At 40.3% G+C, this 27,702-nt stretch overlaps 1 protein-coding gene across 10 annotated transcripts in view; it reads left to right on the top strand.

Annotated features, from left to right (window-relative positions):
* The window catches only part of STPG2 (sperm tail PG-rich repeat containing 2), a 407,840-nt gene that overhangs the window by 141,891 nt on the left and 238,247 nt on the right, over nucleotides 1-27,702 (top strand). For 6 of the 10 annotated variants that reach the window (XM_073340745.1, XM_073340744.2, XM_073340740.1 and 3 more), the window contains one exon: nucleotides 16,946-17,083. The exons of 3 other annotated variants lie outside the window; for them this stretch is intronic. In XM_073340745.1, coding sequence (XP_073196846.1) covers nucleotides 16,946-17,083 — 138 coding nt within the window. The remainder of the gene's footprint in view (nucleotides 1-16,945; nucleotides 17,084-27,702) is intronic. One more of the 10 variants, XM_073340739.1, reaches the window with a different exon arrangement.

Here is a 27,702-nt window from a genome sequence, read left to right as displayed (position 1 = left end):
AAGTACCTCTACTGTACTTTCTTCAGTTTTATTTTCTTAAAACATTTTCTGAATACTTATTATTGTCCAGTTCCAGCCAAGTGAAAGTTTTTATCACAGCTGTAGAAGACTGTGAGAAACATGAATTATAGAAGAGAGGCTGACAGCACCCTAACTATAACAGCACTAGCAGGTGTCACTATACAAATAATAAAGATTGAGTATGATGGCTATAAATAGATGAGCCATTTTAGTCGTTTGCCATTGAAGTAGTTTAATAATTCCATGCTGAGTCCCCTTTCAACAAATTTAATGAAAATCAGCATGATGTTGTGGCAGCTACTATTGGATTCTTCTACCATCTTCTTGTGCTTCATGGTGTGAGAGATTAAAATAGCATCTAATAAACTACTATTAATGGGTCTACATCCCTCATGTGAGGCACAAACTGACAAAGGCCTTTATAGACAATTCTTCCTCCTCTGGAGGGTGCCCCTGTTTTTCCTGTTCACAGTTGTAGTACCTAAGGAGCTAGGAATTGCTAAACAGCAATTTTTGTGGTCTTATTCCCTATTCATTATGAGTGTCGGTATGGAGCTACTCTGAGGCATTCTGAGCAGGAAGTAATGATTTGATTTGCAGCCTACTGTGAACATCTATTAATCTGAAGGGACCCTTCTGAAATCCTACTTGATGAGTATAAGAATAACATATGCCTGTATCAGTGCCATTATTCATTGATCCCCATGGATATGAATGAGACAGAGTGACATTTTAAGCCTAGAAAATATTTCATTCAAAATATAAGATGAATTGCTTTAAAAATGTTATACTTTGTTTTCCCTTTTGAGTGTCTTGATTGTGTTTTAGGATCAATAATCAAATATGTGTGTATTATAGTGCTTGAGATACTAAGAATCTCCAAGGGAGTTATATACAGGATTCAACTGTCAAGTACTTTTTATAACTTAATTATTTTTACACTTCATGGTTTCTAATCTCTTCCTAGAGCATGGAATAGCAAAGCACAGAAATTGCTCTTTTGGTGCCTCCTGGGAGACGCTGTCTGTTTCCCCCAATTAATTGTCAGTACCACCACTGGGTCAGCAGGAGGGGTGCTATCTCCCCCTGGATCCAAGTGCACTACTTCCACAGTATTCCCAGTCCTTTCTGCTCTGGGAAATCACTAGTGGTTTTGTTTTTTAAAAATGTTTAGCCATAGTGTGGTGTGAGGTTTTTATTTAAATATGAATATGTAGAATCAGATGTACATTCTCCAGCAGATTATGCCAATTTCAAAATAATTCATATTCGTAACACTTGGCCAGTTTGTCTCTAAGTAAAGTACTAACTTTGAAGTGCATAAGGAAGAATGTTTCAGTAAAGGAAACAGTAGGGGTTTTAAGAGATGCTGATGGGTACTGTAGTTTATTGGATTTGTTTTCCCCCTCACTTGTTGACAAAACAATGTAGGGAATCTGAGCTAGAAATACACTGAGTCTGTTCAACAGAAAAGCATAGCATAATTGTGATCAACCTGTAGGTTGTTTCTCTGTTCTTGCAGTGAGACCCTCAAATGGGTTACAAAGTGGTGCTTGCAGGGTCTCAATGACAGAAAATTAAAATTTGGCAGAATCCAGCAATCACTACAGCCAGGGGAGAAGAATAAAGAAACAATAGGTTTCCCCTGCTCCTGCTCTTCCACCTCCTGCCACTAACCATTATAGTGAAGCTCTCGTCCTTCCTTTCCTTTCCTATGTCCCCACCGTACTATACTCTGGGACTGGGGAAAGGATGCTGCTAGAGGCTGTGGAACTGGTTTAAGGAAAACCCACAAGCCTTCACCAATCTTCCCGGCACCCAAAAACCTCCCATTGTTTTGTAGGATTAATTTTTGGCCATTTTGTGGATCATAGACTACTGCCATAAGGTATCCTGGTGTACTGCAGTACCTGTCAAATACTCAGAAGGAGCAACTTCCACTAGTCCTTTAAAGTATTTTAAAGCTTTAGATTTAAAGTAAAATGCATATATTCAAATATGTATTTTTAATTGACATTGTTTTAAAAACATTTAAAATAGCCACAAAGACTCAATTCTTCTCAATTCAAACTCAAAATGGCAGCCATAATTTAATGAGGTGAATCCCTGAGTGCAAGGGTGTTAGGATGCAGGTCATGTAAGTCTATGTCTCAAGCAATTAAAATAAAAATACTTTAAATTGGGACTGGATAAATATGTTTTGCCAAATTTCACTGAATTCTCTTTAGTTTGAAATTGAGCGGAGTGGCCTCACTTTGCATTCCAGAAATTAGCCTTTCCTGATCTTGAGTTCTATGCCTGACAAATCAGAAACTTTGTTCTTGGATGAAATTCTTTACTTTCTGGGTCCTTTTTGGATGGCAGAAAATGTGACAACTTCTTTCTCAGCTTCTGCCCATTAAAACTAGTTTCTGTATATCTGGGAAATGTGTTGGGGAGGATTGGAGAAAGGAGTAAAATTAAAAAAAAAACTTTGAAAATGAACGCAGGCTATAAGAAAGGAGCAGGGAATGAAAAAAATGAAAACAGTAACAAGGGTTGTGGCTAAAATCGCTTCCTTGTTAAAAGAATATAAAATTTGTTCCAATATGAAGAATTGTAGGTTCTTCTTCTAGGAGTATCCCTGTGGGTGCTCAGCTTTAGGTGATTGCGTGCCCCAGTGCTTGTAATTGGAGATTTGTAGTAGCAGTGCCCGGTTGGGTCGCACATTCGCTCTCCCCATCTTGCGCTGCCTCAGGTGGTTACATAGTGCCGTGCAACCAACCCCCCTCATTTCCTTGTCTACCGCCCTCGGCTTGAGACGGAGCACTTAGCAGCGCCTTTGTACTTTAGAGTATTTACTCTAGTTATTAAGTTAATAGTTAGTTATAGCTAGTTTTATAGTTATTTATCCTTCACTGTTTGTTTTTTTCTTCTTATCTTAAAAAAACCAACAAAAAATCCCAACTTTTTTTTCTCTTATATTAGGAAATTAAGTTCCAGTTGTTAAATACACTTTACAATAGCTCAGTTACCCTTCCTTATGGGAGAAAACCTTTCTCTGAGGGGCATGTCTGGCTCCCTGGGTTTTAAACACTGCCTTTTGTGCAGACTTTCTATTCCAGTCTCTGATGGGCATTCACAGTGTGTCCACTGCCTTGAAGAGACACACATCCTGCAGAAGTGCTCATGTTGCCATAATCTGAAAGCCTGTACCAGGAAGGCGAGAGACCTGCAACTGAACCTTCTCATGATGAAGAAGTCTCTGTGCCAGGCATCTGAGCCAGGATCACAGACTCGCCCTGGACACCAGTTTCCCACACCAGTCTCTGACAGACATTCTCCTCCACATACTCAGACAAAAGAGCACTCCAAGAAGCTGACTAAAAAGCGGGCTCTGACTTCCCTTCCTTGGGAACCCACCAAGAAGCAGTGTTCTCCAACTTGGCAGACCCCATCGGTACCCACCGCACCAGGACCTTCCATCTCTGAGGTAGTGGGACCATCTGGTACCGTGGGTACTGCATGAGCAAAGGATCCTAAGTGGGCTGTCTTGGACAAAGGCAACAAAGGGAAACCAAACCCCTCCACCTTGGTACTCTTGGAGCCAATGAGGCATATGGTGCTGAGCAGCTTGCCACTGCTGCAAGCTGTGGTGCCACCTTCTGCCTTCACAGCACATAGCACGTGATCCTCGGCACCGACAACTGTGGCACAGACGTTGGTACCATCAACAACACCTTCCTTAGTACTGATGCTCTTAGTACTGCAGCAATTCCTCTGCCACAAGGATCTCCTCATCTCCTTGATGCCGGAATCTCCTTTTCTCAATACCAACCTCACCCCGACACTCTCGGTATTATCAATTTACCACACTGCACAGATCAGCTCCTTCTTTATTAAATCTCCTCCTCCCACCACTCCTCACCTTTCCATGCAAGTACCAGACTAGGTTCATCACAACAACGGGATTATCACCCTGGACCTGAAACTCAGAGCTGGTATGGACACCCATGGATGCCACCACCCATGCCTTTTCCATCACAGTGGCTTTACTGGGACCACGCACAATACCACAAGCCTCCCAATCCACCCCAGGTGAAGTCAAGACATTCCCCTTCACACTCTGAACCCATGGAAGAGGCAGTTGGGGAACTGGAGGAGACTTCAGACCAGAAAGTTCCACCAGCAACCAACTTCTCATCCTCTTCTCTGGATGAAGCCATCATGCCCCCACCTCCTACTACAAGGGATGATTCCAAACAATTCCAGGAACATTTTAAGAGGGGTGGCAGCTTCCCTGGACATACCACTACAGGAAGTGGCTGAGTCCCAGCATAAACTGCTGGACACACTACAGATGTCAACGTCTTCTAAAATCTCCCTACCAATCAATGATGCTCGTGTGGACCTGGCCAAAATCATCTGGCAGACCCCAACAGTAGTCCCACCCACCTGCAAACCGGCAGAAAAAATATTATGTTCCTTCTAAGGAATGGAATTATTTTTTTCACACCCCATACCAAACTCCCTTGTGGTGGAGGCTGTGAATGAAAGGGGCAGACAGCATTCCAGAATCACCCCATATAATGGACTGGAAGAGACTAGACCTTTTTGTTCATAAGGCCTACTCATCGGCGACCCTACAATTTAGGATCACCAACTATAAGGCGTTAATGGCCAATATAATTACACCAACTACTTGAAAGTATTGGAATTTACTGAGTTTCTGCCTAAAGACAAAAAGGAGCAATTCAGAGTGATCCTCTTGGAGGGCCATCTTCTCATTCGAATAGCTTTGAGAGCCTCTCTGGACTCAGCAGACATGGCAGCACATTCCATTGTCACGGCTGTAATCATGTGATGTGTTTCCTGGCTCCATCGCTCCAGATTTCCCAAAGTGGTACAATCAACAATCAAGGATCTCTTTTTTGAAGGCCCCAAGCAGTTCACATCCAAAACGGATGAGTCTGTCCACACACTGAAGGACTCCAGAGCGATTCTGAAATCCTTGGGCATAAATACACCCTACAAATAAGAAAAAAACAGGGCAAGTATTACTTGGTGCAAAGATTCCAGTCTGTGCCTTATACACAACCCCAGAGACAATATGATGACAAAGGTGTAAGCAGAGACTTGCACAATGATGACAGCTCCGGTCCCAGCCTTTGATGTGCTCGCAACCTCCTTCAAGACAAAAATTTTCAGATCTTGGTTGAGAGCCCAAGATGCCCACATTTTCAAGTGCTGGAAACACCCAGTACCTCCCATCCATTCCAAGACTGTCAGACCCCATTCCACCCAGCCTGGAAGACCATCACATCAGCCAAATGGGTATTAGAGATCATCGAGACTGGCTATTCCATCCCATTTACCTCTATTCCCTCTACCCACCCTCCCTCCCCATCCCTCTTTAGGGACCCCTCTCATGAACATCTACTGTGACAGGAGGTAAACTATCTCATATGCCTAAGCGCAGTAGAACCAACACAACACAGAGGGAAGGGATTCTACTCACATTATTTTCTACCACAGAAAAAAACTGGAAAACGGAGACCTATTCTCAATTGAAGAAGACTCACCAATTTTGTGAAGATCCAATACTTCGGTATGGTCATGTTAGCAACCATAATTCCAGAACTGGAAAGAGGGGACTGGCTCTCAGCCGTCAACCTCCAGGATGCATATTTTCTTATAACAATACATCCCTCATGCAGGAGGTTCAGTACAAAGTACTGCATTTTGGACTGTCCACTGCCCCATGGGTATTTTAGTGGTGGTGGCTCACCTCTGCAGGCAAGATGTCATAATATCCCCCTCTTCGGAGGTTTGGTTACTCAAAGCTTCAACTCAACAAGAGGCACTATAAACAACTCAGAACACAGTAGTTCTTTTCACACATTTAGGCCGACAAATAAACGCACAGAAATCAACATGCATACCTGTGCAGAGAGTGAAGTTCAGCAGGGCCTACATTGACCTTCTGGAGGCTTACAGCCTCGCTGCCCGGACACCAATTTATGACTTTACTAAATCTAATCTCCACAACACTAGGCAGTCCCCAGAAATTGGCCAGGACCTGCCTTCAACTGTTGGGCCACATGTAAGCAATGGCATTTGTCATCAAATATGTCAGTCTCTACATGTGATGCTTGCAAGCCTGGCTCTGGAAATTGTATGTTCCACACAGAGACAGCATAAACAAACATCTCACAATGCCAACCAAAGTAAAAAAAAAAACCTCTCTACGTTGGTGGACACAACCAAACAATGTAGGTGCAGAAGTTCCCTTTATACAGAACCCTGCAATGATAATCAGTCTGGATGCTTCCCTACTAGGTTGCGGAGCTCACTGGTGCAATCACACAGTCCAAGGCTGCTGGTCTCTTTTGGAAGCCATTCTACATACAAACCTACTGGAACTACGGGCAGTTTGCAATGCATGCTCCCATTTCCTACCTATGATCAAGGACAGAACTATAAAGATCCTCACAGACAATATTGCTTGCATGTTTTATATAATCTGACAATGGGGAGAACGGTCACACTCCTTATGCATGGAAGCCATGCTACTATGGAACTGGTGCATCAGTCACAATGTTGACATCTCAGCCTCCTACTATCAGGATGCCAAAACATCACTGCAGATGCACTAAGCAGAAAACTTTCCCAGGGCTATGAGTGGGAAATGAACCCTAGCGTGCTATGGAATATATTCAAACAGTTGCGGGGTTCCCAACTATAGACCTTTTTCCAATGACCCAAAATGCCAAGTGCCCACAATTCTGCTCCAGAGAGGGACTGGTACCCCGTTCCCTGGACAACATTTTTCTCATCAAATGGGATGCTATACCCCTGCTATATACCTTTCAACCCCTTTTTGAGGGTCATATGAAAGATCAGAACAGACAAGTCCAGAATAATCTTGATAGCCCCCATGTGGCCCAGACAAACATGGTTTCCTTACTTCCTAAAGATGACCATGTGCTCACCACACGCTCTTCCTCTTCTACTTCATCTCCTCTCTCATGATGTGGGCAAGGTCCACCACCTGAACCTGGCAAAACTCCACCTCAAGGCATGGCTATTCCCTAGCTCTGAGAAATCAAAATGACCTGTTCAGAGGAAGTAAGGAGCATTCTTTTGAACAGTCATAGACCAACTATGTGACATATATACCTGAACAAATGGGGGTGATTCAATATATGGTACCAAAATAGATAAATCATGGCAGTTTCCTCTTCTCTGCCACTGGTACTAGACTATATATAGGAACTTAAGAAATCGGGCCTTTCCAAGAGCTTGATTAGAGTGCACCTTACAGCATTCCACCTCAAAGTGGATGAGTTCTCTATCTTCGCTCACCCAACTAGCAAGCATTTTCTCAAGAGCCTTTGTAACATTTACCCCAAAATATGAGCCCCTACTCCATCATGGGACCTCAAACTGGTGTTATGGGGACTTATGGTACCCCATTTGAACCACTAGTTCACTACTCCACCTTTCGATGAAGATGGCCTTCCTTGCCGCCATCACGTCCACCAGATGGATAGAGGACATAGGAGCCTTCATGGTGCACCCCCCATATACAATATTTTTCAAGAACAAAGTTACCTTAAGACCACATCCCAAGTTCTTACGAAAGGTTGTATCTTCATTCTATCTGAATCAGCCAATTCATGTCCCATCGTTCTTTTCAAAACCCCATGAGAATGAACGAGAAGCAGCACTCCATACCCTGGATGTCCGAAGTGTGCTAGCCTTTTACATGGAGAGAACAAAGACTCTTAGAAAATCACAACAGTTATTTCTTTCCAGAATGGAATGGGCTAAAGCATCCACCATATCTAAACAGAGGCTATCAAAATGGACCTCCAGCTGCACTGACTTTTGTTACCATCAACAACAGATACAACCACTACCGGGGACCTGTACACACTCCACCAGAGCACTAGCTGCTTCAGTAGCCTTCCTCAACCATGTCCCCATTATGGATATCTAAAAAGCAGGAACCTGGGTGCCAGCCCATACATTCACACATTATGCCATAGAGCAACAGCATTCATCATCAGATGCTCTAGAGACTTACAGTTTTATCATCCACAATGATTGCCACTCCGAAGCCCCTCTCTTCCACTGATGGGCACTGCTCTACTGTCACCTAACATGGAGCACCCACAGGACACTCCTCAAAGAAGAAGAGACAGTTACTCACCCTTGGCAGTAATTGAGGTTCTTTGAGATGGTTGTCCCTTTGGATGCTCCACTACCCTCCCTCCTCCCCTCTACTTTGGAATTTTCATGCTAGAGACTCTGCGGTAGAGAAGGAACCGAGGGGGCGGAGGGGAGTTTGGTGGCACGGTGCTATGTAACTGCCTGAGGTGGCATGAGATCAGGACAGCACATGTGCGACCCAGACAGGCGCTGCTCCTACAGATCTCAGATAACAAGCACAGGGGCGTGCAATCAACTAAAGTGGAGCACCCACAGGGATAACCATTTCAAACAACCTCAGTTACTGCACAGGGTGAGTAACCTTCTTGTGTGTGAGCGGGGGAAAAAAGCAGGGATGGACCATGCTAGAGAATTTAAAAAAGCTATTTGAAGATAAATACAGCACAGCATAGGAACTCATTTTTGTACCCTAATGTTTGAAGGATATAGGAATATGTGTCCTTTTTTATTTCTCCGTAAATCTTTTAGACTCTTATGCTACCAGTACCTTATTTTATTATAGCATAGAAGCAATATTGTTTATCCTTTGTAGATACCATTTGGGGTTATTTATTATCTAGTGTGAGAAAGCTTTGACAGTGTTTAGTATGCAGTAGTGCTTTGTGTTTTGTTTTCACAGTGTTATTGAAAGGGGCTGAGGATGTACTAAGCAGCTGAAGTGATTTAGTGGTAATACAGTTGAAGCCTAACAATAGAAAAAAAGGTGAGGGAGAGTTTTTTTGTCCCTGCTCTGTATGTGTTTAATACATTCAGATGTAATACAGAAATAGAAAATATCTTGGCTGATACACAGAATTAGTTGTGGCCCCTTCTGCATGTTTTTGCTGAAATTGATGTGATGTTATGTTTCTGGATTCTTGCATTCTTAGGCCTTTCCTATGCTAGGGAATTCTTTTCATTTTTCAGCAACAATTCAGCTCCAATGGTGCTACCGCTGGTGTATACTCTAGTCTAGTGTACACTGACTACAGGGGTTTTTATCACCAAGTTGTTACAGTGGTAAAGACAGCTGCACACATTCTACATTAGTTGGAATCATTGCAGCTCCATCTTGCTGTAAAATGGGGATAGTTTTTTGTAAAACAGATGCTTAAAGTGGGACACAGAGTGGTAGAGTAATACTTCTTTTGACGCTTTCTTTCTCTTTTCTCAGAGCCCTGAATTTGATGCAGCCTGTGAGCCTTGAATCAAACAGCTATGCTTTCTGCAATTAAAAAAACAACTGGCACCTTCATTAGGACTTTAACACATAAAAGGCTTGTTTCTTCTCGCTCACATTGGTATAAATCAGGAGTAACTCCAATGAAGTCTTGTGGAATTACACTGGTGTGAGAGGTTTCAGAGTAAGAGCCGTGTTAGTCTGTATTCGCAAAAAGAAAAGGAGGACTTGTGGCACCTTAGAGACTAACCAATTTATTTGAGCATAAGCTTTCGTGAGCTACAGCTCACTTCATCGGATGCATACTGTGGAAAGTGTAGATGATCTTTTTATACACACAAAGCATGAAAAAATACCTCCCCCCACCCCACTCTCCTGCTGGTAATAGCTTATCTAAAGTGGTCACTCTCCTTACAATGTCTATGATAATCAAGGTGGGCCATTTCCAGCACAAATCCAGGGTTTAACAAGAACGTCTGGGGGAGGGGGGGTAGGAAAAAACAAGGGGAAATAGGTTACCTTGCATAATGACTTAGCCACTCCCAGTCTCTATTCAAACCTAAGTTAATTGTATCCAATTTGCAAATGAATTCCAATTCAACAGTTTCTCGCTGGAGTCTGGATTTGAAGTTTTTTTTGTTTTCATGTCGCAACTTTCATGTCTGTAATCGCGTGACCAGAGAGATTGAAGTGTTCTCCGACTGGTTTATGAATGTTATAATTCTTGACATCTGATTTGTGTCCATTTATTCTTTTACGTAGAGACTGTCCAGTTTGACCAATGTACATGGTAGAGGGGCATTGCTGGCACATGATGGCATATATCACATAGGTGGATGTGCAGGTGAACTAGCCTCTGATAGTGTGGCTGATGTTATTAGGCCCTGTGATGGTGTCCCCTGAATAGATATGTGGGCACAGTTGGCAACGGGCTTTGTTGCAAGGATAGGTTCCTGGGCTAGTGGTTCTGTTGTGTGGTATATGGTTGCTGGTGAGTATTTGCTTCAGGTTGGGGGGCTGTCTGTAGGCAAGGACTGGCCTGTCTCCCAAGATTTGTGAGTGTGTTCAGTCATCCTTCAGGATAGGTTTTAGATCCTTAATAATGCGTTGGAGGGGTTTTAGTTGGGGGCTGAAGGTGACGGCTAGTGGCGTTCTGTTATTTTCTTTGTTAGGCCTGTCCTATAGTAGGTGACTTCTGGGAACTCTTCTGGCTCTATCAATCTGTTTCTTCACTTCCGCAGGTGGGTATTGTAGTTGTAAGAATGCTTGATAGAGATTTTGTAGGTGTTTGTCTCTGTCTGAGGGATTGGAGCAAATGCGATTGTATCGCAGAGCTTGGCTGTAGACGATGGATCGTGTGGTGTGGTCAGGGTGAAAGCTGGAGGCATGTAGGTAGGAATAGTGGTCAGTAGGTTTCCGGTAGAGGGTGGTGTTTATGTGACCATTGTTTATTAGCACTGTAGTGTCCAGGAAGTGGATCTCTTGTGTGGACTGGACCAGGCTGAGGTTGATGGTGGGATGGAAATTGTTGAAATCATGGTGGAATTCCTCAAGGGCTTCTTTTCCATGGGTCCAGATGATGAAGATGTCATCAATATAGCACAAGTAGAGTAGGAGCGTTAGGGGACGAGAGCTGAGGAAGCGTTGTTCTAAGTCAGCCATAAAAATGTTGGCATACTGTGGGGCCATGCGGATACCCATAGCAGTGCCGCTGATCTGAAGGTATACATTGTCCCCAAATGTAAAATAGTTATAAGTCATTATGCAAGGTAACCTATTTCCCCTTGTTTTTTCCTACCCCCCCCCCACCCCTCAGACGTTCTTGTTAAACCCTGGATTTGTGCTGGAAGTGGCCCACCTTGATTATCATACACATTGTAAGGAGAGTGGTCACTTTAGATAAGCTATTACCAGCAGGAGAGTGGGTTTGTGTGTGTGTGTGAGAAAACCTGGATTTGTGCTGGAAATGGCCCAACTTGATTATCATAGACATTGTAAGGAGAGTGATCACTTTAGATAAGCTATTACCAGCAGGAGAGTGGGGTGGGGGGAGGTATTTTTTCATGCTTTGTGTGTATAAAAAGATCATCTACGCCTTCTACAGTATGCATCCGATGAAGTGACCTGTAGCTCATGAAAGCTTATGCTCAAATAAATTGGTTAGTCGCTAAGGTGCCACAAGTACTCCTTTTCTTTTTACTGGTGTGAGAGAGTGAGATCAGATAAGGCCTGAGGTTTAAATCAAATGGAAAATAAGCCAGAGATCATCCTCCGAATTCTCATGACAGAAGAGCCATGCAGAGTTAGGCGACATGTCCTTTGTTATTTAAGTTTTCAGAAATATTTCTTCTGTTGTATGCAGAACTACTTATGTCTGCAGTTTGCTATTGTGTAATTGAGTACAACTATTTGCAGTAGTTGCTTTTGTATGTGTGTATGTACAATGCTGGTTGTGTGTGTGTGCACTTTGAAAATTCAGCCATGTATGGCAAAAAAAAAAAAAATACAGAAAGCAGTAATAAAAGGAGACTTAAGCAAAGGGGAAAATCAAACCAAATGGAGTTCTGATGATTTCTGAAGAGATACAGATCAGCTGTTGCTAATGACAGGAATAGCAGTTGAGAAAGCTCTTGTACCAGCAACAGCATGTTTGTGTGAAAGCAAATAAAGGTGAGTGGTACTAGATAGCTGTTAGTACCTGGGAGCTGAGTAGAGGAAGAAGGTCTGTGAGGTAGTCTGGGGAAATCATCCTAATTTTGAAAAACAGGTGAAATCCTGGCCTTATTGAAGTCAATGGCAAAACTCCCATTGACTTCAGTGGGGCCAGGGTTTCACCCAGAAAGGCAATTTTTTTTAGAGGCTCTGACTTGAAGATAGGATTTGAGTCACAGCACTTTGTGAGTGTAAGAAGGCAGGGAGCAGCTTTCTGCTCATGCTGAAGGCCAGAGAGTCCTGGAACCACGGGTTCCCATCTAGGCAGGCATGTCTCAGCTTATCATTCTGTAGGTAGGTAAATTGAATTCCTTAGCTTTACTGTCTAAATAAATCAATACAAGATCTTAAAAATTGAAGGTCTCTGTGGATCTGATTCAGTGCCTATTGAAGTCTTTCCCATTGTTGTGGAGTTAGGGAGCTTTCATCTTCGATCCTGCATTTATAGACTTTTTAATTTCTCGATTTCTTAACATTAATATTACATCTTCACTGAGCTTTCTTTCTTTGGAATTCTACATATTTCAGGTCATTCATAGCACTTCTAATACTATAATTACACTATGGTAATGCTGTGTTGTAAATAAAGCTAATTGAAATAAAGAAATATCAAGCATATTCTTGTTTATAGATGTAAATGTCTTGTACAAGTCCGTTAGACATTACCTGTTTTCATTTATTATTTTTTTTAGCAGAAGGTTTATTACAGCCTGACAGAACTGGACCTCAGTTGTCACTCCTTTGGGTGCAATATATTCTATGTTATCCATTAATAAGCAATTGATTTTGAAGTTAATTGTTCATGTTGATGGATGTGCTGTTCTGATTTCTTGGTCTGATTTAGGGAGTAGTGGCTGTCATCAGAAGGAACTTTCTGTTTCACTCCAGACTAGAGGCAACATAAATCAAGTCAGACAGATGCCATTAAAGCTCCATAACACAAGCAACTATGAACATATTGTTTGAGTCTGCAGAGACTATTGCTATGTACAGTGAAGTGGTTGTCACCTGACACTTTTTGCATCACAAAGGATTTGAAAAATAGCTTTAATCAAGAATTTTTGTGTGCACATCAGTGTGCCAGAAAAGTAAACATTTAATATGTTATGGCTCTGTTATTTATCATGAAGTGTATTATTAATCATACAGTAATCAATGGGTTAAAATAGGAGTCTTTTATATCAAAGTTTATACCTTATTCCAGGATTATTTCTCTTTATATTATAAGTATGTTGGGTTTCAGGACTTCAAAGCACAGCTGAGTGATTCTATCCCTACATTCAAGCTGCAAATAACAGCTAAATATAGAAATAACCTCAAAACACCATAGAAATAAATGTATTCTAAAATGAGATGTTCATGGTCAGAGCATTCTGTATTTCCATATCTACCTACAAAGTTCCTAGATGTAGATGTGTGGGACTTTATTAGATACAAATTTGCATCAGATTCAGGTGGTTTAATATTTCATAATATGCATTGGACAATAATGAAAATAACAAAATTAAAACATTTCTTCTCTTGTGGGCTTTATCCTGAAAGCAATGTCACTTGTGTAGGCCTCCATTCTATTCCTGTCTAGGACTTGCAGTAGCTCTACCCCTGTTAGACTTTTACACTTCTCACTTCGGTTCTTTTAGTATACACTAAATTTTCACTTCAGTTTTCAGTTCTTCCAGGACTTGCATTGTTATAGTAGAGAAGTATCTAGTAGTGGAGAGGACTTATCACTTCTCGATTGTGTCTAATGAGCATTATGGTGGTAAAGCCCCCAAGGAGAAGCTAAACAGTTTTCTTGCTCTGTGGAACATGGAAGATACAACCTAATTCAAATTGTTACCACCATGAAACTTATAAAATATTTTTTTAATTTTACAAATTACTGCGGATAAGTGTGTACTCTATATTTTTATAAAAATGCCTTTTAAATCTGTATTGTTTAATAATGGAAGAACCCTTAACAGAGAAGTAATTCAAGAGAGAATCAGAACCTGCAAATAGTTATCATTCTGTGGCTTAAGGATCTGATTTAAAAACCATTGCAGTCAATGGGAGTCATTCCATTGATGTAGTCAGATTATTATCAGGTCTTATGACATTTACTTATGATTGGCTGCATAGCGAATCTTTTACATATTAATTTTAAAATGTTTGGCAACGATACACCAAATGCCGGGTGCTGGTTTTGTGACTGCAGCCTGGCAACTGTTTTCTCCTGTTTATATATTCCATATTACAGGGCACGCTCTAGGCAGGCTCTAGGTGCATATACAGAGCAGTTTTTTTATTTTTTTAAAATATTGTTGTGTAATAGGTGTAAACAGAACCATGATGATCACATCAGTTTCCTTTTAACATTTTAGAATAGTGGAAACTTCCATTCACAGTCTGAAATTAAGGCCTAATGTTTCTAGTATAAAAAAAGTTCAGATATGTTTTACTGTGAATACTTCTGTGCCCTAAAGTTCAAATCCCTTCTTACCCCCAAATCCAGGGTTTTCACAACCTGACTTCTCTTCAGCTAACTTGCATCCAAGCCCTGATCTTGCCTGATAATCTGCACTGTTCTATCTGATGGGTGTGTATCTTCACTACGTATTGAAGATACTTAATTCCACAATGTACTCCCTATCTCCCCTTACATCCTCATATAAATGTTGGCAAAAAGAAAAGGAGTACTTGTGGCACCTTAGAGACTAACCAATTTATTTGAGCATAAGCTTTTGTGAGCTACAGCTCACTTCACATCCGATGAAGTGAGCTGTAGCTCACGAAAGCTTATGCTCAAATAAATTGGTTAGTCTCTAAGGTGCCACAAGTACTCCTTTTCTTTTTGCGAATACAGACTAACACGGCTGCTACTCTGAAACATATAAATTTTGAACAGGAAAGAAGGAATATAACCCTGTGATATACTGCAACATGAGAAAACCCTCTAAGTAGATCAGCAATTGCCCGATTCTACCCTTTGGTTCACTTTAGAGAGAAATTGGACCACTTAAGAGAAACAGTGTCTATCCCTTCTATGAACAAAAAACAAACTATTGTGTAACATGAAGTAAACCATTTTTTCATATTTGGATAACTCAACATTTTTTTAAAAATCACCTTTTGGTTGGGCATAGTCTTTATAAGTTTGAATCCCAAGGTGTAATTTTTCAAGGAAGTTATAAGCACCTGAATATATCAGCATCGAATGAAAATGCTTATACAGCTGACACTATGGCATAAAGCTGCTACTGTGGGACCATAAAACAGCAAATAGTAAAGGAAACTGCTCATTATTTACTTGTGAAAAAAGACTGTGGCCTTTAGTGTGTTTAGTTTTTGCTTTCATGTCTCCACTTCATCAGTCATGACTGGAAGAAAATACTCTTAAATGTGTTCCAGTTGAGATAAAAATATTCACATCCACTTCCTCGGTTTTTTTTAAAACCAGGAGCAGTAATCATTTTGTAAAAATAAAAACAATGTTTGTCTTCCTTTGTACCATTTCATAAGGAGTGCTCAGTGGTGATTTTAGTGTATTTTTCTCTGTATGTTAGGGATTTCTCGTGTCTGATTTCTCAAGACAGCAGAAGAGGCCAGATATAAGAGTAGAATCTATGTCTCTCTCTCATGTCTAGGATAATGAAAAAGAAGAAAATTATATTTTTAGTGATCTTAAGAAAAGGCTCCCTCTTGGTTTTTTTTTTTAAAAGGATGACAGTACAATTCAGCACACAATAGATATATAGTCAGTATAATGAAATCTTAGAGTCAAGAATAGAATTTCTTAAAAAAGCGTTAAGGTGATTCAATGGAATTCAGCTAATACCCAGAAAACAATATTATATTTGATTTACAAAAATTGCACACCTTTTAAAACCCCCAAACCTTAGAAAGTCTGGACATGAGCAGGTAAGAGTCTGTTCAGTTCTCAGTGTTCCCCAACCCAAACTTAATGTTGTCTCAGACAAATTGCAATATATACAAAGGTCAGAATAGCAAATTTTAAGAGATTATCAAAAATTGATGTTTATTGTGAAATATCAGATTTTCAGGATGCACATTTTCCAGATTTTTGGTATCGCTTTGAGCTAGGATTGATATCAAACAGTTAGAGCAACAACAAAACTCTCTCTCTCTCTCTCTCTCTTTGCACATCTATGTGGTTTAGACATAAAAGGTACTCCTTCTTCTTATAGAATCATATTATTGTATGGTTTGAAGGGACCTCAAGAGTGATCCTGTCCAGCCCCAGGGCAGCTACAAAATCTTTATTGGACAATGTCTGGGGACTTTGATTGTTTGGGCCTTTTTGATGATGTCACAGCTATGCACTAGTTCCCAAAATGCACAGCTGGAAATCCATCACTTAAAGACACACAATTCCCCTCCCCCACAGTCTGTTTTGTATATTCAAATTGTGAGAGTTGGGGAGGAAATGTGATTTTAGTTAGCTCATCATTGGTCAGTTATAATGGCACTCCATGTATTACCCCTTTTTTGTTTCAGTCAAATACTTTGGTAGCTGGCAACTTATTTTAACTTTCCACAGCATTTTAATTTTTAGCAGTGTATCAACTTGCTCATCGTTTTTACATTCTACTAAATATCCCCATCCTCACAGCCTCCTCGCTCTTACTATATTCTCTATGCTTCTTTTTAACCCAATCAGCTACTTTCACAGCGTTAACGTCTTATTTCTTTGTCTAGGGATCTTACAATTTTGACATTTTGGTTTGTTTCCTTCCTCAGCACTGTTATTTTAATGAGATTATCATCCATCATCTGTTTCTGCTTTTACTTTTCTCTTTTTTTATTTTCTACTTTGTGTCCATTCTTTATCTCTAATAGATATTTCTTCAGTTTCCAGAGTGGCTTCATTTGGAGTCAGAAAATCTTCCATCTCTTGCCAGCCCAGCCAGCCTCCAGGCTAACTGCCAGACTTCCCCTACTTTTAGGACCAAACCCAGGATAGGTGCAGTGAGTATGGTACATGAGTCCAAGTATGGTCTTTAACACTTTCTTGCCCTGCACAGGATATCACCCTGTCACACATTAAATGAATTAAGAAGTGGCTAACTGACTTATCTCAAAAAGCAGTTGTTAATAGAGAATAGCTCAGATTAGATTATCATAATGGTCCATTCTGGTCTTGAAATGTATGAATCTACTCCTGACTGGATCAGCCATCAGCTGCAGCAGTTCACCAAACAGAGCCAGCCAGATAATGTCCTCAGAATATTCAAGATCCAAAAGCAAAATGGTATTCAGCTCAGCACCACCAATAGGTGTTTCCTTAGGCTTACCAACTGTCATAAATATAAAGGGAAGGGTAAAACCCTTTGAAATCCCTCCTGGCCAGGGGAAAGCTCCTCTCACCTGTAAAGGGTTAAGAAGCTAAAGGTAACCTCGCTGGCACCTGACCAAAATGACCAATGAGGAGACAAGATACTTTCAAAAGCTGGGAGGAGGGAGAGAAACAAAGGGTCTGTGGGTCTATCTATATTCTGTCTTTGCCGGGGATAGACCAGGAATGGAGTCTTAGAACTTTTAGTAAGTAATCTAGCTAGGTACGTGTTAGATTATGATTTCTTTAAATGGCTGAGAAAAGAACTGTGCTGAATAGAATAACTATTTCTGTCTGTGTATCTTTTTTGTAACTTAAGGTTTTGCCTAGAGGGGTTCTCTATGTTTTGAATCTAATTACCCTGTAAGGTATCTACCATCCTGATTTTACAGGGGGAATTTCTTTATTTTTATTTACTTCTATTTTTATTAAAAGTCTTCTTGTAAGAAAACGGAATGTTTTTTCATTGTTCTCAGATCCAAGGATTTGGGTCTGTGGTCACCTATGCAAATTGGTGAGGCTTTTTATCCAACGTTTCCCAGGAAAGGGGGGGTGCAAGTGTTGGGAGGATTGTTCATTGTTCTTAAGATCCAAGGGTCTGGGTCTGTAGTCACCTAGGCAAATTGGTGGGGCTTTTTACCAAACCTTGTCCAGGAAGTGGGGTACAAGGTTTTGGGAAGTATTTTGGGGGGAAAGACGCGTCCAAACAGCTCTTCCCCAGTAACCAGTATTAGTTTGGTGGTGGTAGCGGCCAATCCAAGGACGACGGGTGGAATATTTTGTACCTTGGGGAAGTTTTGACCTAAGCTGGTAAAGATAAGCTTAGGAGGTTTTTCATGCAGGTCCCCACATCTGTACCCTAGAGTTCAGAGTGGGGGAGGAACCTTGACACCAACTAACCAATCAGTGCTGATATTGAACAAAACACAGCCTAGCCAAATTCCTGGAGAATTTATTATGCTATGTATCTGCCATCGAGTTAAACACACCTTTCCATTCTACTGCAGAGATCTTCTATCAATGACATTATAATCTCAGGGACCTGGAGTTGCCTCATCAGATCCCAGAAACTTGGTCAGTGCACTGAATCAAAGGCCTCATGGAAGTCTGTAAAAGATTGCTGCATGTACTTATTAAATTCAGCCATTTGTTTGAAGCTAAAGATCTGATTGACAGTGAAATCATAGATATGTAGGGCTGGAAGAGACCTTCAGGAGTCATCAAGTTCAGCCCCCAGTGCTGAGGTAGGACCAAGTAAACTTAGATAATCTGTGATAGGTGTTTGTCCAACTTGTACTTAAAAACCTCTGATGGGATTCTACAACCTCCCTTGGAAGCCTATTCCTGCGCTTAACTACACTGATAGTTAGTTTTTCCTAATATCTAAGCTGAATGTCCCTTGTTCCAGATAAAGCCGATAACTTCTTGTCCTATCTTCAGTGGATATGGAGAACAACGGATCACAGTCCTCTTTATAACTGCCTTTAACAAATATAAAGACTATCAGATTTCCCCTGAAAAGATACCGGAGCAAACTATTAAACAATCAGTTTGTAAGCACCATGAGGATAATATTGTTTTAAGGAACAGCCATCATGGATTCATCAAGAACATATGCCAACTTAATTTCATTCTCTGACATGGTTACTGGCCTAGTGGATGGGGGAAGCAATAAATGTGATATATTTTAACTTTAGTAACGTTTGTGACACAGTCCCACAAGACATTCTCATAAGCAAAGGAGGGAAATGTGGTCTATATTAAATTATTATATGGTGGGAACAGAACTGGTTGAAAGACTGTACTCAAAGAGTAGTTGTCAATGGTTCACTGTCAAACTGAGAGGGTGTATCTCGTGGGGTTCCACGTGGGTTAGTCCTGGGTCCACTACTATTCAATATTTCATTAAAGACTTGGATAATGGAGAGGACAGTATGCTTAAAAATTTGCAGGTGACACCAAGCTGAAAGGGGTTGCAAGCATTTTGGAGGACAGGATTAGAATTCAAAACAACCTGGACAAATTGCAGAACTGGTCTTAAATCAATAAGATGAAATTAAATAAAGACAAGTGTAAAGTACTTCACTTAGGAAGGAAAAATCAAATGCACAACTACAAAATGGGGAATAACTAGCTAGGTAGTATTATTGTTGAAAAGGATCAATGGGTTATAGTGGATCACAACTTAATTATCAGCCAACAATGTGATACAATTGTGGAAAAATGCTAACATTATGGTGTGTATTAACGGGAGTGTCCTGCATAAAACGTGGGAGGTAATTGTCCTGTTTTACTTGGCGCTGGAGTACTGTGTCCAATTTTGGGTGCCATGCTTTAGGAAAGATGTGGACGAATTGGAGAGAGGCCAAAGGAAAGCAACAAAAATGATAAAAGGTTTAGAAAAGCTGATATAAGAGAAAAAGGGGTTTTTTTTTTTTTTTTGTTTTTTTTAGAAAGACAGGTTTCCATTCTCATTGTTTCCTTTTTTAAAGATAAGTACTGTTTTTGCCCTTCAGTCTTCTGGGACCTTGCCTGTCGTCTTGAAGATATTTTCTAACAGTTTGGAGATTGCGTCAGCTAGTTCCTTAAATACCCTAGGTGAATTTCATCAGGCCCTGCTGACTTGAATACATCTACCTTATCGAAATATTTTTTAAACTGTTCTTTCCCTATTTTGGCTTGTGTTCCTTCCACGTGTTGTTAATATTAATTGTGTTGAGTATCATTAACCTTTTTAGTGAAGAGTGAAGCAAAATAGGCATTAAACAACTCATCCTTCTTGATATCATCTGTTATTGGCTCTATTTCCCTGCTAACTAGAAGACCTATGTTTTCAATCATCTTTCTCTTGCTCCTAATGTTGGTAAAGAACCTCTTCTTACTGCCTTTTATGTCCCTTGCTATGTGTAACTCATTTTGTGTCTTAGCTTTTCTGATCTTGTCCCTACATGCTCTTGCTATTCTTTTATATTCCTCCTTAGCGATTCTTCCATGTTTCCACTTTTTGTAATAGTCCTTTTTGATTTTTCAGGTAATTTTAGAGCTCTTGATGAAGTCATATTGGCATCTTACAGTTCTTCCTGTTCTTCTTTTGCGAAGTCTAAAGCCACCCTAAGTTTCCTGGCCTTTGCCATAAAGTGCATAATTGATTTGAAACATTAACATGGAAATAAAGAAATTCCCTGGGACTGGAAACAGTGCAATATCTCAAAGATGGGTAAAATGTAAATAATGATGAGGACAAGGCAGCCAAACAGAGTGATCTAGATTGCATGGTAATCTGAGCTCATTCAAGGAAAACATATTTTAATATAGTCAAATGCACAGTTATACATCTAGGGAGAAGGAATGCAGGCCATACCTAGAGAATGGGGGGTCTATATCCTGGAAAATAGTGATTCTGAAAAAGTTCGAGGGGTCATAGTGAATAAGCAGCTGACCATGAGTTCTTAGTGTGGTGCTGTGGCAAAAAGGGCTAATGCAATCCTTAACTGTATGAACAGGGAAGTGGTGAATATGAGTAGGGAGGTGAATTTACCACTGTATATGGTGTTGGTGAGACTGATACCAGAATAGTGTGTACAGTTTTGGTGTCTATATTTTCAAAAAATAATTGAGAAACTGGAGAGGGTGCAGTAAAGAGCCAGAAAAGTAATCCAAGAGTTGGAGAAAATTCTTTGCAATGAAAGACTTAAAAAGGTCAGTCTGTTTAGCTTATCAACAAGAAGATTTAGAGGCAACTTGATTACAGGGTGTGAGTACTTTCACTGGGGAAAAAAAATACCAGATAATAAAGGACTCTTTAATCTAGTGGAGAAAGGTATAACAAGAACTGTTACCTGGGGTTCCAGTAAACCCGAAGCTCTCTGTACCTGTGTTACAGTGAACCTGAAGCTCTTGTTACTTTACTTTTTGCGAGTCGGTATCAGGACAAACCAAGGGAGACACAGCACTTCTGTCTGCTATGTGGCTGACACAAACAAATCAAAACCACATGCTTTCACTTAAAGCCAGTACTTTTTAATTCTCTGCACCTCCAACAGAATGCATCTCCTTAGTCACTGCTTTATCTAGTCTCAAGCATGCACAAATACAGTAAGTTATAGAGCACCCCAAACTGCAAAATATCCCTTAGGATTACCCCTCAGGAGTTTGGAGTGGTTTTTGGGTGATTTCAGCTGTAGCGTTCCACTGGCCAGCTGTCCATCTGTGGCTGGAGATCTTGATGTGTCTACAAAGCGATCCGTTTGACCCAGACTCCCAGTTCCCTTTTATACCTCTCAAATTAGAAAAAACATGTCAATCTAAAGTATTGCATAGCTGATCAAATGGAGCAAAAGCAAAGGTTGCAAGGTTTGCCAAAAACAGGATGTGGTGTTGTGGTTTTTGGGTCAATTAGTCTGGCAGGTGTATATATTTCTAGGCTGCCTGTTTTTCACAGACTTTCACCCCTGCACTCCAAGAAAAGGGCGCAGAGCGTCAGGTTCACCCCTCACTTCTGCCTTCCCCTTAACTAAGCTAAGTTACTGCAAAGATCCACTAAATAACTATTCCTAGCAATAAGCAAAATAATTGAGAGACCATCCCAATAGTTGGCAGTGGCTTAGGTACCTGGTTGTTTGTTAAAATACCCCTCTACAGAACCATTACTTGGAAGCGGAAACCGAATAAATTCAAATTGGAAATAAATCACAAATTTTTATCAATGAGGGTAATTAACCTTTGGAACAAACTACCAAGGGAAGTGGTAGATTCTCCATGTCTTGAGATCTTTAAATCAAAGCTGGATGCCTTTCTGGAAGATATGCTTTAGGCAATCACAAGTTATCCTTTAGTCAAACACAAATTATTGTGCTCAATGCAAGGGTAACTGTGTGAAATTTAAGGGCCTGTGATATATACAGGAGTTCAGACTAGATGATCTAATGGTTTCTTCTGGCATTATACGCTATGAATCTATGAATACTTTAGAAATACCGAAATAGAATAGGGTAGGATTTTTTCTTACTTATGCCACTGTAATATAGAGTAATTAGAGTTGGCTCTGCATTTACACAGGTGTAAATTAGATTAGGGCATGATTTGATCTCACTTTCCTATCGGTTCATATATTGATACTGTAGACATTCACATATTCTTATCAATGTCAGGATTATATATCAAGTTCATCAAAATATATTATATTGCTACAAAAAGTAAAATATTGATTGTTTCCATTTGTAATTAGAAAGCACATTGAGCTAAATTCTGCATTCCCTTACGTGGTGTTCACAAATTAATTCAATGGTAGTGAAGCTTCTGCGACTGAGTGTAGAATTGGGTCCTCTGTCTTTAAGGTATGATATTTTCTTGCAGGATACGAAGGTATTTGGTTTTCAAAATATTTTAAAATATCATTGCTATACTAAGTAGCCATAGTTGGATGGAATCTGAAGATTTGATAGCACTGACAGTATTCTCTCTTTGTTCTTGCTAGGCCAGAATATCTAGAAATTTTATATTTTCCTCTGATATATTAAGCTGTAGATTCCCAATGGCTATGATAGAGACATTTAAAAATTAGGCAATAAATAATGCAAAATACAATTTAGTTTAATCCTATAAAATACATGAAGAAAGTTAGAAATAACTTTTAGCATGACAGTTCCTCAATAATATTAATGAATGATAGAGTCTTTTATAAGACACCTCATCTTTTTATGTCTAATATAGATATTAGTAAAATTACATTATATGCTGAATAAAATTGAGTTACAATTACATGTCAGTCCCTATTCATTTGGATATTTGAAACTGACTTTGAAAACTACAAGGACCATGATTAGATTTTTAAAGATTCTTGCCCTGAAGAATCTTTTTCCTTTAATAGAAATTGCATATCATGAGAGAGGTTGTTTATCTAGAAATAAGAGGTTGGATTGAAATACGCAAGTCACTTAACTACCATCAAAATAGCTGAGACATGATCAGATACTCACTTTGCCAGATATATAAAATAATTAAATGTAAGGTGCTTGGTACACAAAGAAATTATATATATAAAAAAATCATGGCCTGCAATTGGACTTATCAGCTATAAGCAGCGCTACATGTTTAGCATAAATGATAATAAAGCACAGAAGTATATGGACATGAGATCAACAGTGAAGAGAAAAATGTCTTTTTAACTGTTAGGTTCTTTGATGGATTTTTTCTTAACCCTGTGTCATGTAGTGTTTGCAGATGGTTCAGAAGCAGCATGCATATAGTTAGGGCAATAGGGATTAGGGATGTTTCATCTAGTCATGCTGAATTTTGTTTGGTCAGCTGTATTTGTTACACCAAGAGAAGTGTCACAAAGTATTAGTCAGCTCAGTTCTGGTGCTGGAACCAAATAATAAACTTTTCACTTGTATAATACCTTTTATCTAGGGATATTAAAAGACTTAAATTACTAATTTTGGCACTTGTCATCCAGGTTGGAATTAAGTTGTGTGACTAGAATTATTGTTCTGCCAACTCTTTCCCACTTTTTGCAAGGTTTGGATGTTGCCATCTGATACATTAATAGCAGATTTGCATCCTGTTTGGGGCTTCCTTTTGTAGGTGCTGGAAAATAGACTTTATATGGGTGAAATCCAATGGCAGAACACCTGTTGACTTCAGGAAGGCCAGAATTTCACATTCTGTGTCTTATTGTTGGATTTTAAACATGTGAGGAACAGGCAATGTCTTGAAAGTCTGGCCTTAATGTATTATTAATATTAGTATTAATGTTTATTTGGGTTGCTGTCCATTATCTACTGTGCTATTTCCACACACTTAAGGACTGTTCTGCTCCAGGGAACTTACAATCAAAGGGGACAAACAGTTTCTAAATAAAAAAATTGTTAAATTTAATGTAGAATTTGCACAGTACTTCTGGGGAAGTGAGTTTGCACACTGGATGTCAAAAAGAAATTAGCTAGAACTTAAACTGAAATAAGAAATTCAGAAAGTTGAACAGAATATATGACATTGGAGAATATTCTGTGATCAAACCATCTAGTCTCAAGGGCTATCTTACGTGTATAATATTATGAACCAGTCTTTTTATGAACTGGCTAATGTTCATGTGCTTGCACAGCAGGACTGGCTTGGCGTCCTCTGTCAACTTTAATGGCAGCCATCTGCAGCGTGCCCATATCTAAAATATGCAGAGATGCGATGTGGAGTTTGTTATGTACCTTCACAAATCATGTTCTCTCCACGTGGCATCAGGACCTGATGCTGGTTTTGGGAAAGTAATGCCTCAGAGCTGTTCAGCTCACCTTCTCAAAGAGGTCACAGCTAACTTACGGAGTGTCTTACAGTGGCGCTCTGTGAAAGCAATATCGGGAAGGTGAAAATGAATTTCTTGCCATTAGTAAATCTTAATCTCTGAATTTGTTATTTAGTTAAAGGTCCTCAGTGTGGCAGAAAGGTTTGGTTTTTAATCGTTTTAATCTATTTTAAGGTTTGTTAATAACTTAAGCAAACCCAGTAACATTGAAGATTTGACATGGGGAATATTGGGTGTCTTGGTCCACTTCCTTCTATCCTCATTGTTTTTCTCATCCTTCATGTTATATTTTAACTTTGGTTGTAAACTCTTGGGGGCAGAGACAATAAGTGTGAATCTGATCTCAGTGATACTGGTTTTGCAGTGGCATAGATCTACTGATTTGCTTGAAATTATTCCTGATTTAAACTGATGCAAAAGATTCAGAACTATCATCTTTGATCTGCAAACTGCCAAGAACATGTATTGTACTGGAAAAATAAGAATCTTTATTAGTATTACTGCTAGAAAGCCAGTTTTCCATACCAGTGCCTGAATGCACAGCTAAATTAAATGTACTCTTATTAGACAGATCTCTAGAAAGAGTGCCAAATTAAATCCTTATGTAATTATCACTGAGACCAGGGATGAACTAGTTCCAGTTTTGGTCTCTGTTACTTTTATATTGTTTTTATCGATATCTCCTTCTGAAGGTTCTTTAGCCTTTTTTTGGGGTGGGGGGGTGATAGTCATTGAAAAGAATTTTCTCTTCAAAACTGTTTTAGGTTGTGTGGAGCTGCTAGAGGGGATATCTTGGTATGTAAGTCACAGTTGTGATCTCCTCAAAGATCTTTTTTCAGAAGGAATTCTTTGCTTCCATCCATGGCAGCTGCATTTGCTGGAATAGAAGGGTAATCCAGGCTATCTTTGCTCACGTGCATTTTAGCCGACTACAGGGCAGGTACATTTCCCTCCATCCTACTTGAATGAGGCAGGAGGTAGCAAGACCCTTGCTTCATTCACTGCACACACTGTGTCATATTCTGATATCCTTTCTCCGCTTGAGCAGCAGCTTACTTCAGAGGTAGCTTCATTGAAATCAGTGGAGTTACTCACAAAGATGCCACTCAGCATATAAAGGTGGCAGAATCTGGCCTCACTGAAAGGTGAAATCTGCAAAGCACCTAAGGTTCACTTGAGAGGCTGTCTGTCTCTTTTCTTCCCCATCCTCCCTGCGCCTGGATACTAGGCATGTGAGTTACCAGAAATGTGACTTAATTTACAAGCTTTCTCCCACCCATAATACTGTCATTTTTCCATTGGTTTTTCCTGCTTTTAAACTCCTTTTCTTTCTGCTTTCTGTCTACTACCATGATCACATGATCGCCAGTGCCAAATTTGACTTCTGCACCCTCCCAGCTTCTGCACTTCTATAATTAGCCTCAGTCTCACTCGCTGTCATGCTCAGAAGCTTAGTCCCTTGGGTGTGCACTAATTCAACACGCTTAATTCTGTCCTCACACCCTCAATGGCAGCAGATAGTGTGAAGCTTTGACTATATGTGGCAGGTTTGTCAGTTCCACTAACAATTGTTTTGCCACTGCATTCTTAATTTTCCCCCAAATGGGAACATTAAAAAGAGTGAGATGATGATAAAATTTCTGGTGTGCAGTGATGGCTTCTTGAATAAGGATCTAATGACCTTATAGTTTATTTGCCAAAAAATTCAGTCTCAGTTGATCTGAAACTGTGAATTGACTGATTAATTTGAGCTGGGAAAAGATTTTTCAGGGCCAGCTCAAAAAACTTTGCATGTGTGTCCCCCACCCACAGTAACATTTAGCCCAATGGTTAGAGCACTTGGCTGGATGACACCCAGATTTGAATCCCCACTCTGAAGCAGGGATTTGAACTCAGATCTCTCCACTCCCCAGGTGATCATCCTAAGCATCAGACTGTAGGCTATTCTCAGATGCATTGCTCTCAAGCTCTCCTGTTGAAGCTTTCCATTTTGCATAAATATGTAATTACTCATTCGAGCAGAGTCTTGAACTCCGCTCTCTCCCCTATCAGGTGGGTGCTCTGTCCACCAAGCTATTGACTATTCTCCTCTTAAGCTCTTTGGTTGAAACAGTTCCGCTTTGTATTCCTTGGGCCACAGAGAGTAGGGGCTTGTCTACACTACCAAGTTTTGCTGACAAAACTTATGTCGACAGCCAAAAGTCACCAAAAAAAAAAGCGCCAAAGGGTGTTCACACTTGCTCCCTCTGTCAACAGATCATGTCCACATTGGGGCCACCATCATCGACAGGGTGAGCAATGCACTGTGGGTATGTATCTTGGGATTCTCTCCGAGTTCTCCCACAGCCCCCTCAGCTGTCGAGAGCAGCATCATGAGTAGCTCTGTGAGCTCTCCGTGCTGAGGAATGGCAAAGCAGCATAGCAGTCTGTCCACCGCCCCTGCAGCAACAGTCTGCCTGCTGCTGTGTTCCTAGCGCAGGGCAGAACAGGAGCATTCCAGTGATTTGCTTTTTGTTTGTTCCCCAAACGGAGCAGCCCACAGACACTTCCCATAGCACTGAAAGGGGAGGGGCGCATGCCTGCAGGGCAGCATAGATCAAAACACTGTGCAGAGCAATCAGGGCAGGCATTGTGGGATACTGGCAGAAGCCAGTTCTGTCGACAAAACAATCAGCAGTGTCTACGCTGGCTCTTTGTCGACAATAAAGGAAGGAGAAAAGACAAAAGTCTCTCGTAGGGGTGTAAGATTTTTGTCACCAAAACCAGGCGTTTTTCGTAACAAAAGTCCCTTTGTAGTGTGTACGCTTTTGCTCTTTTGTCGCCAAAAGGCAGTTTTTGGTGACTAAACTGGCCAGTGTAGACAAGCCCTAAGAACAAGAATGGCTGTTTTGCTTGGTGATTAAGGCACTCAGGAGATGTGGATTCAAATCTTTTCTGCGCCTGATTCAGAAGAAGTAAGTG

This window comes from Lepidochelys kempii, chromosome 4 (genome assembly GCF_965140285.1).
Source record: "Lepidochelys kempii isolate rLepKem1 chromosome 4, rLepKem1.hap1, whole genome shotgun sequence".
Taxonomy (NCBI): Eukaryota; Metazoa; Chordata; order Testudines; family Cheloniidae; genus Lepidochelys; species Lepidochelys kempii.
Note: the sequence above shows the minus strand (reverse complement) of the source record. Positions and strands in the feature narration are given on the sequence as shown.